The 10,897-nt window shown below is 37.2% G+C and overlaps 1 protein-coding gene across 1 annotated transcript in view; it reads right to left on the bottom strand.

Annotated features, from left to right (window-relative positions):
• Window positions 1–487: 487 nt before the first annotated feature.
• LOC146141525 (neuroligin-4, Y-linked-like) overlaps window positions 488–10,897 on the bottom strand; it is a 38,064-nt gene continuing 27,654 nt past the window's right edge. The window contains exons 8-13 of the mRNA XM_083390166.1: window positions 10,530–10,669; window positions 8,313–8,487; window positions 4,231–4,429; window positions 3,266–3,384; window positions 2,140–2,317; window positions 488–1,423 (exon numbers count right to left, since the gene is read on the bottom strand). Of these exons, the coding sequence (XP_083246292.1) occupies window positions 488–1,423; window positions 2,140–2,317; window positions 3,266–3,384; window positions 4,231–4,429; window positions 8,313–8,487; window positions 10,530–10,669 (1,747 nt within the window). The remainder of the gene's footprint in view (window positions 1,424–2,139; window positions 2,318–3,265; window positions 3,385–4,230; window positions 4,430–8,312; window positions 8,488–10,529; window positions 10,670–10,897) is intronic.

The raw sequence follows: 10,897 nt of genomic DNA, 5'->3' as shown, positions 1-10,897 counted from the left end.
TGAGACTTGTAATTAACCCGCTTGCTTCAACTTTATATGGGTAGTTTTCATAAAGTAATCTCGGATCATCCAATCCTGAACACCGATCAATCCACCATTGGTATTCACAAAGGTGGATTATGCAATCTATGTATTGCGATCGCAACCTATACTTCCAATGCTATACCATTAAATAATACATTTTATAAAAGTGTCGGTAAATTGCTCAAAAATAACAAAGCGTCGGCCATAAATAATTTTAAGAAGTGGCTACCAGTGCTTTAAATATGTCCCTATTTATAAATGCCTTTTAGCGTAACCCAAACACAACTTGCACTTTCGTATCGCAGCACTCACTCCAGGTCTGCAGTCTTGTCTAACGAGGATAAAAAAGGCAAGACTCTTCTTTTATTTTTACAAGGGCGCACGTTTTAGCTGCTCAGCAGCTGAAGCCAAATAAAACGCGAAATGTACAAACATAGGGAAACAAAACAGAAGAACTAGGGAACTACAGTTTGGTGGTAACCGAACGTATTCCAGGTTCCGCGTATGACGTATGCGGTAGTGCAGATGACGTAGTGAGCGGGCTGCGTTCGTCAATCCCGGAGTAGTTGGGGATGGTGGACATAAAGGCCTGTGGATCGTGCTGGTATCCGCTGGAGAGATTTAAAGCAGATGAGGCGTTACCTCTTCTGGAAGAATTACCGATGTTCCCATCACACCGGGATGACTTTGATCGTGGAAAGAGAGGTTGTGTTGGGTCTGTGTCGCTCGAATCGTAGGACACATCCAGACGTCGCCCATCGCCTCGAGAATAGCATTCACCAAGTGCTGAATGGCAGCGTACTCTATCTGACAACCTTGTACTATGCGGGTCGTACAACTGCGCCGGGCGTAGGCTCCTGGTCTGGCATTGTTTAGATGGCAGAGGCAAGGTTTGTCCGTGGTCTAATCCCCTTAAATCGCTGCGCTGCGCCCAAGTTCCATCGCTGTGGTTTGAAATGAAGGCAACGTCGCCTAACGAACCAGCACTTGAACCCTCACCGAAAGCAGCCGAGCTACGCGGAGCTCTACCTGTTGTAAGCGAGCAAAACTGCGACTTGCTATGCACAGCTTCGGGCTCTGGAATTGACTGGAGATCATGCCCGTAAGGCGGCGGAGGCAAAGTGCTAGCTGTGAAGCCATTCACCGGCCGTTTCTTACGGTTTTCGCTTGCAGTTTGTTCAAGTTCTACAACAGCTGGCTGTTGATTGGTTGTAGATAGCCGAGGAGGCTGTCCGTTGCTCTTTGCGAATGTAACTGCTGAGCTTGGAGATAATTGAGGCTCGTTGAGGGGAGTGCCTTCTGGGCAGGACTCCAATGTTGTTTGTGCGCTGGGAATGTACTTAGCGCCTTTATGCTCCCAAGCGTGCTGTCTGTACGCCTTCAGCTCCGATTGGAGTTTCTGAAAAGAATGGACAAATTTATTAACAGTTGTTTTTATGTGACTTGTAATACGTGTATTTTAAGTAAGAGTTTGAAGACAATTTGTGGCTGTTTAAGAAGGAAACCGATAAGGAAATTATAAACAACCTAGTTGCGACTTTGAAGTAAAACTATGAGGTGTTTACAGAAGAGGCCATATGTCTTTGATATCTATGTTTTGGTAGATAATTGTTTCAATTGACTTGTTTATTTTAAGTGTGTTTTTCTGTTATTGCTTTGATTTATTTATAAAAAAAATTATAAACATTTCTTAAAACTGGAACTTGATTATAAGTACAAGTTTGGAGAAACAAACTGTAGAGTCAGACAACTAGTTTTATATGACTTTTAATGTTTGTGCTTTTACACACCAATATGTTTGTACGATTAGCAGTGTTATAAACAAGTCATTTAAAAACATAACAAGTCTAGGCTTGTCAAGTAATTATGAGAGCAATTTAAACTTCAAATTAATAAAATTGATAAACGTGTTTTACTGGTCTGCAAAAACAAAAGTCATGCTTTTAACAAATCAATTTGTGGGAGCTGATTTCACAAAAACACGCAATTTAATGTCATTGACTTAAGTCAAAACAACATTGAAGATTAGACACTTAAAAGTAGTTATTGTCCTGTGATTTGAAAAAAAAGATTGATAATAACAGCTTTATAGCAACATTGACCACAAACGTGCACCTCAATACGAAACTTGTCTCTCTCCTTGTGATAAGAAACCACGGCGAAGGCGATAATGTTGACGAAAAGTAAGACAAAACCCACAGCCAATGTAATGCTTAGCTGTAGGGAAAGGGCACCTCCGTCTGGTGATGGAGTGGTCTTCGCGGCGCCGTTGTTCATGATGCTGAGGCTTTTACTGAAACAAAATGATTGTCGGAATTTAAAGTTTTGTAAGCTGCGAAACTTACTTACAACTAAATAAAGGACCAAAATTGATCATACCAAAAAAGACCAAAATTACCTATACCAAGAATAAAAACAACAGAATTGCCTATACCAGGAAAAAAAGACTATACCAAAAAATACCAAAATTGACTATACCTAGGAAAAAAGACCAAAATTGCCTACATAAAAAACAAAACATTATTGCCTATACCAAGAAAAAAGACCAAAATTGCCTACACCAAGAAGAAAACACTAAATTATTGTTCAGCACGCCGCCACGGGAGATAAACAGAATCAGTGTTGTTTGGAAAAGTGTTTTTTCTATTTTTCGGGGGGAGGGGGGGGGGGGGGTCGTGTCCCGTTTATTGTTGTTTTGTACTGAAAGATCTTGTTGTTTTTCGTGATACCCAGCTTCAACTTTATTCTTAAACTAGAAAGTCTTCTACCGTTGGACGGGTATTTTTTATGGATATGCGCAAAAAAAATAGAAAATAGAAATCAGGCTTGTAAATACTTATGTTACACACCCTCACCAAATATGTTGTGCACCCATTACCTATACCAATTTAAATAAGCCATAAACCGGTAAAGCACTTACACCAAAATTGTAATACTGCACAATTTTACAAGATTTATATTACCCTTATACATTAAGTATAACGACATCCTTGAATAATCTCCAAAGAAACCTATAGCTCACCCTAAAAATGTACATTATTGAGTCGAGAATAAATATCTTATTTCTTACATCGTTTGTAAGATGTAAACATTAAACACCCACTAAAGACGCCACGTGAAAATTATGGAAGAATGTTGTTCATTGTGACATCACACGGAAGCAAACGCAAGTAGCATTTTGTGTACAGGTTTCAAAACCACCTTATCGCTGGCAAAAATGACAAATAAGCATGATGGTTACTTGTTGGGACGCCAAGTAGTTGTAACAGGACGGAGAGCCGGTGTTCTACTTCCGAATGGAGTTTGAACTGGTGAACGCACCACGCTCTTCGTAACTTGGCAGTCGAAATCGCAGAACGCCTGTACAAAGCAGCAACACAACACTGAAAAATATTTGGCCAACATAGCGGCAAATACAATCAGACTTGCATAACTAGATAATTCTAGTTGTCCAATTCAATGAATTAGAGCAAAATGCGACTATATCTAATTTTAGTAATTTGTAAACTGGCTGTGTGCTCTAATTCTGGTTGTAATCTAATTCGAGTTTTACATAAATGCTACTTTGTACAACGCCATTTTTAGTCTCTCGAAAATTTAAATTAGTATCCCGGAATTTTAATTAACATCCTTTGGTCCGAACAACTTTTAGGTAATTTTTACAATCTGTAAACGAGCTAAATCATATAAAAATTAGCACATAAAATTCACATTCTTATAAGAACAAATTGCGATTAAATTAAACTGATTGTAAACAATAATTAAATGTATGTCTAGTTCAATTTCTAGTTTAAATTTTGGTTTTGAAGAATTCGGTAATTTTCAGGCATTGTAATTTTTTTCGAATATTTTAAACCTGGAGTTGAATATTAGTTCAAATTATGTTATTTCAAGCTATAATTGTTTTTATTCGTTTTTATTTTTTAAACCAGATTTAACCGTTATACAAACTTTGCTTCACCTGAATATTTAAAAAAAAATGTGTTTACGGAAAAATATGTATTAATAAATTAAAATGGCGGACAATCTTTTAGTATATTCTTAAGATTAGTTAACAGTCATTTTTTAATATTTGTTTTTTTCATTTTTTTAACACGGGGTTTTTCGACCGAACATTTTTACCTCGAAATTCCAACTTCTTTCACAATATATTTGCTGGAAGAACAATTTTTTAATTGAGTACAATCTAGAGTCCGTTAACCTTACCCCAGTCAAGCGAGGAAGAAAGGACTTCCACAGCGCCACCTTCTGGGCGCGGTAGTGGCTTTTTATCTGCGGCTTGGTGGCGATCTTGAGGTGCTGTTTCTCGTAAGTATCGTAGCGAGGCCACTGAATGTTCTCGAAGGGGTTCTTGACGATGCCGACTAGAAACTGTGCCTCCTGCTTGTCACCCACCATCGGGTCGCTGAAAAAAAAAACAATTTGGTAAGTCGTAATACCACGTTTTGTAACACAGTGTTGTAAATAAGTCATTTTGAAATGACTTAAGTCTCAGTCAAGTCATTTGCAAAATAATTTAAATTCAAGTCAAGCCTTTTTTAAAAACAACAGTCCAAGTCTCAGTCAAGTCATTTGCAAAACAACTTTAATTTAATACAAGACATTTGTAAAATAACTTTAATTAAAGTCAAGTCTTTTTAAAATGACAACACGTCAAGTCATTTGCAAAATAAGTAAATTCAAGTCAAGCCTTTTTAAAAACAACACTCCAAGTCTCAGTCAAGTCAAGTCCCGGTTCAAATCATCAATTGCCCAAGTCAAGCAATAATCACAGCTAAAGTAAAAAAAAAACATCAAAGCATAATATGGCAAGTACATTGTTTTATGTGCAAAAAGTTAGGATAACTAAATTTTTGAAAAAAATTATATAAAAATTCACCATTGTATCGCTGGTAAAACAAAAATAAAAAATATAAGTTGAAAATCACGTGACGAGTGTTGCAATGACTTGAAGTGCATTTAAGTCACTGTTTTCAAATAACTCTACTTGACTTGAGCCTTTTGACCTTTTTGAACAAATAACTTGGACTTAAGTCATTGTGTCAAATAGCTTGACATGACTAAAGTTTTTTAACCCAAATTACTTTACTTGATTCAAGTCTTTTATACAGATGACTTAAATTGGACTTAAGTCAAATAACATATGTTAAAATAAAGTGTTTTTATCAAATATTTGTTATTAAATTTGTGATATTAATCTCAAATTTTGCACACAAAACAATTTGCTTTGTTATTTTAAGTAAAGTTGTAGCTCATAAATGGACGAGTTTAACAATTTTAATAATTCACCGTTTAATTTTTATGACAAGCACTTAACTTGAAACTGACTTGTCATTTAATCAAAAAGACTTGACTTATAGACTTGAGTTACATGACCTAACTGGACACAAGAGAAAGCAATAGAGTGACTGATTTATTTTTAACAAGGACTCATGCCTGAATTTTCCATCAACCAAAACTCGCTATTCGTCAAACGATCCGAAAGCATTCTTGTGTGACAACCGGTCTTTGAACAGGCGCCAAAAATACATTAAATCGTTGCTTTTGTTGAACACGGGGCCTAAATATAGACTTCGGGCATATTTTCGCAAAATCGTATCGATGCTGAATGGAGACAGCCAATCAATATCAGCGGTATCTCCAGTTTAATGCTTATATAGCGAAAATATCATTGACCCAAGGGTATTGCGTGAAATTAATTATATCCTCGCCAAGTTTTGACATGAACGATCGTATAAAGATTACAGCACTTATATTACGCTAAGCCAGCGGTTCTCAACCAGTGGGCCATAAGAACACTTGAGATGGGCCACAGACCAATTTAAAAAAGCTATATTTAGTGTTATTTGTGTCACTATATTTAAATTTACAGGAATAATGGCTTGGGGAGGAAATGAAAATGAATGTACATTTATTATTCAGCCGCCAGTATCTCACTAATGCACGGTTGAATACATAATCTGTTTTGAAATATGTTCAGCTCTGTTTTGTTCTAAACCTATTTTACATTTTTTTTCCTTCATAGAAATTTATTGGGCCACAGAATTTTTTTGCAACGTAAGTGGGCCACGAAAGAAAAAGGTTGAGAACCACTGCGCTAAGCCCTTAAGCCAGTGTTTGTCAACCAAATAGTCTCGACCAAAAATTTGATTTGGTTGGGTCGCCTACTGCGATAGTTTTTTATTGTTAGATTAAATCAGGGGTTCTTAAACTTTTTTTACCGCGGACCCCTAAAATTTTTTTTGTCTTGCGTGGACCACGGTCGGCAAAAAAATTCCAAAATGACGTCACAAATTGACGTCACAACACAAACAGACTTCATAAATCTGCTAATTTCGGTCCGAAAAATGTGAAAGTGAAATGGAGTCTAAATAGAATTCAGTGCAAAACCGTTTTAATTTTAATCAAGATGTTTTCTTTAAAAAAAGGATTACTTTTTTGTATACACTAATATTTCAAGTAGGCCTCCGCGGACCCCCTAAAACTAGTGTGCGGACCCCAGTTTAAGAACCCCTGGATTAAATAATGACTTGACTTGGAGTTGACTTTCTTTAATTATGACTTGACTCGAGCCTGACTTGTAATTTTTTGCGATTTTTTAAGACTTGAATTGGCCATGAGTTATTTTACAAACGACTTGAATGGGAATTAAAAAGTTATTTCATAATGAATGGTGTGCAACAGGAAGAATGGCCAAAAAAGAATTAATAAGACATCTAAATTTGAGTCGCGACCATATATATTGAGGAACACTCAAGTTTTTTGATACTGAAATAGCATTTATTAGTATTACGGTTTTTAGCTTTTACAAATTTCGGTCCAGAGCCTGTTATCGGTTTTAAAGATAATCTATTTTAGATGGAATACAATCGCGTGCTCTAGTAAGGGCTGCAAAGTCGGTTAAAAATAACCCCAGTCCGACTCCGGCTAAATGTGCGATTTTTGTGAGTTCATAGTCGTGCTCAGACTTCACAGCCCGTATTTCACCCAGTTATGTAACTAATTTAAGGTAAATATTCAGCAATCCACTCGTAAGAGTGTCATATAAGTTATCCACTCACAAGACATGGTTGAAAAATATCCACCAAATGCTATTCCTTTGCAATTTACAGTTACAGTTGGCGGCAAAATCAGTTTCACAATTTGATACTGCGCATGCGCACGTCGGATGTGGGACCTGTTCAATCTTGGTCTTACCCGAGTCCTGATTCCGAGTCCGACTCCGACTTTACAGCCCTGGGTCCAGTAGAGCGAAATATGCGATTTTTCCATATATGTGATTTTCTAAGACTTGAGCAATTGTTTCAACGTGTGCCGCAGTCGATTTTCAACTTCATTTATTTAGTAAGCATTCTGACTCCCCAATAAGGGCTGAAATATGCAGTTGAATGCTGAAGTTCCGGAACATTAATCGTTGACTATGACTTGTATTTTTTTTGCAAATATTTGACTTGGACAAGGGTTATTCTACAAACGACTTTATTGGGTAGTAAGATTTCAAAGACCATACAGAAGTGTTGGCAGTATTTTGAACGTTCCGAATGAATTTTAAGATAATGGCTGGAGGTTGTAGTTAGACGTAGTAAGAATATCAAAGTCCATACAGAAGTAGGTAGCATTTTGAACCTTTCGAATATCTCTTTGTTCAATTTCGACCATTTTAATGGGACTTAAGTCATTTCTAAATCACTGGTTTGAAACTGCTTTGTATCTTTGTAAAGACCAGAAGAATTATTTGGCGAAACAAATTTGGTTGAGGAACAAAGCGGATTTGCTAATACAATTTTAGAATGTGTGGGAAATTTATGTTTAAAATTTCGGTAAGAATGCGTAGTGAATAAAATTTGATCTTAGCTGTTGTAGTTTAATTAGTATATTAGTCAGATTTTTGGCTTGGATAAAGTGTAACAGATTGTAATGCCAGAGAATGTAACTATATCATATTTCGTTACGCACTGCGGAACGAACAGATTTCTCAAAATGCCATTCGGGATGGTTAACTCGGGAGCTACTTATGTTCGCGCTATGCGCTCTTTATTGAAAGGTCTAAGCGACGTTGAATGCTATATTGACGAACAAATTAATCTACAGTGAGATATCATGAATAATATTGACATTAGCATTCAAAGTTAACAATTTAAACAAGTTGCCAGTCAAACGAGTCTATGTAGTGGTGAAATAAAATTATGTTATATTATGGCATTTTGATCAGACAGATTACTTCTTTTTGAATTAGTTAAGATTCGGCAACCTCCTTTGGTATTTCATTTCTCTTTCCAATTTCTCACCCATTTCTTGCGAAGTTTGTCCAGTAAGTCATCACAGCTGTCGCAATCATCTTGTCATTCTGGGTAAAGTTGTAGGGAAACAGGGGATGTCCCCGACGAAGCAGGGGGGCTCCGAAGACAAAGGGGAGCTCCTCGCCGTGACCCGACATCACCCAAGTCCGATCGACTCCAGAACCTGGAGAAAATCGCCGAAATTTTGTTTTTAAAATCGCCAATATTTTTTACAAAAGACATTTTACCACACAAAAAATGACAGTATAAAAACGTAGGTAAACGGATCACCACACCAACTTGGTTTAGATTGGACTTATTTAACTTTTTTGTTGACCGAATCGTATATATACAAGGCGACCAAAATCGTGAATTCGTCCTTACCCTGAAGTAATGATTATGTATTCAATGACTAAAAAATTATATTAAACGGAACCAGTTAGCTTTGAAGTCATTTGACAGCTTGAAGTAATGATCACTTTTTTCAGGGTATTTTTATAGGAAGAGGCGACTGATCCGGACAGCAAAGTGGTTTAAATCATTGAATTTTCACTAATATCTAAGGCCATACAGAACGAGTTAGCATTGTGAAGATTACCAGTTTCCTAAACGATATTTCACCTAACTAAAATAGAGCAAATTACCCTTAAACCTCTTTATTTACGTATTTAATGAACACACATTGCTAGATTATTGGCAAAAAAGTAAAAGGGTGGTGGTAAAAAGTGTAGATACAGAACATTTTTAATTCTCTTGTCATCAATTTAAGCTTAACGATTGTTTGGCGACATATTCCACCATTTTGTATAACACTTTTACAAATTACAGTTTATTGCACTTTCACAAATTACTGTTCATAACACTTTTACAAATTACATTCGGCTTAGCAGTGTCGAAATTTAGCACTGCGCATGCGCACGTCGGACGCTGCACTATGACAGTTTAACATGTTGTTACTCTAGCAAAATAAAACGACTTTGTTGAGTCCAGAGTCTCGAGTCCGACTCCGACTCCACAGCCCTGTTTATAAAAACGTTTAGTTGCAACATCAAGTTACGTAGCTTATCTTTCTTGTACAAAACGTTTTCAGTTATCTTGTCATTAATAAATCCTTAGAGCTTGCACAACACATATTGCAGTTTTCAGTACAGCATATAAAACACAGCAGGGCTTCGTAGTCAGTTTAAAACAACCCTTGTTCGATTCTGATCAAATGTGAGATTTCGTTGAGTCTTGAGTACGGCTTCGACTCTACGGCATTGATTTCACCCATTTACGTAACTAAATACGGTAGATATTCAGCAATCCACATATAGGGGTGTCATATAATTCATCCACCCAAATATCCCACTATAAGCTGTTCCACCTTTACAAGTCTACAGTTTGCGGCCTTATTAATTTCGAAGTTTGGTAATGCGCATGCGCAAGTCGGACTTAGGACTCGGCTAGTTTTACGTGGTCTTACTCGAGTCCCGCATTCGACTTCAGCAAAAACGAACCGACTCCGTCGAGTCCCGAGTCTCAGTCAGAACAGCTTATAAACAAACCCGGGCGATGGTAATACGTGTAAATTATCCAGTACATAACGTTTTCAGTTCCCTTGTCATTAATTAAAGATTAAAGGATTGTTCATAAAAGCACACAGATTGCTGTTTTCAGCACAGCATATAAAACACAACAGGGCTGCGGAGTCGGTTAAAGACAAAAAAATAAACCCTAATCCCTAGAGCCAAATGTGGGAATTAGTCAAGTAACGAATCTACTAAAAATATCTACTCATATAGAAATGTCATATAATTAAATTACTTACATTACTTGGCTGGTCAATATTCTACCGTACATGTTGTTCGCCTTTCGCAATTAAACGTTGGCGGCCTTATCAGTTACAAACTTTGGAACTGCGCATCAAGGACTCGGGACTCGGGCAGTTTAACGTAGTTTTACTCGAATTCAGAGTCCTTCTCCAGCGAAACAAACCGACTCCGTCGAGTCCCGAGTCCGACTCTGCAGCACTGGTTATAAAAACGTTCCCACTCACTTGTCATTCATTAAAGATTAAAACATTATGCTAATAAGAGCTTGCCCAACACAGATTTCTGTTATCAGCACAGCACACAAAACACAGCAGGGCTGCGGACCCCGTTAAAAGTACTCATTTAACAGAACTGTACTCGAGTCCCAAGTCCGACTCCAAAGCCCTAGTTCAAGAACAGTTTATAAACCAACCTGGGTGATGGTAGAAAGTGTAGAAGAACGCCATGTGATTGAGAATTGTTTGTACTTCGGCAAACTGAACTGCCGGCTCGACCCATTGTCGATCTGTGTACAAATCCATCAGTGACCGCTTCAATAGGTTCGGGTCGTCCCTGGTAAAAGATTTACTGCAGTTTGAAAACAGTTCGCTACCAACTGGCAGTGTTGTAATCACTTGATTTATGTAACGGCTTAGCTCATTGACTTGTCTTAAGTGCACTTAAGTCACTCTTTTCAAATGACTTTACTTGACTTAAGTCAAGACAAGGTATTTTGCTCAAAAGATTTAAGTCAAGTTAAATGATTTGAAAAGAGTGACTTAAGTGCACTTAAGGCAAGTC

The sequence above is a fragment of the Ascidiella aspersa genome, chromosome 5, assembly GCF_963924565.1.
Source record: "Ascidiella aspersa chromosome 5, kaAscAspe10.2, whole genome shotgun sequence".
Taxonomy (NCBI): domain Eukaryota; kingdom Metazoa; phylum Chordata; class Ascidiacea; order Phlebobranchia; family Ascidiidae; genus Ascidiella; species Ascidiella aspersa.
This window is presented reverse-complemented; position numbering and strand designations above follow the sequence as displayed.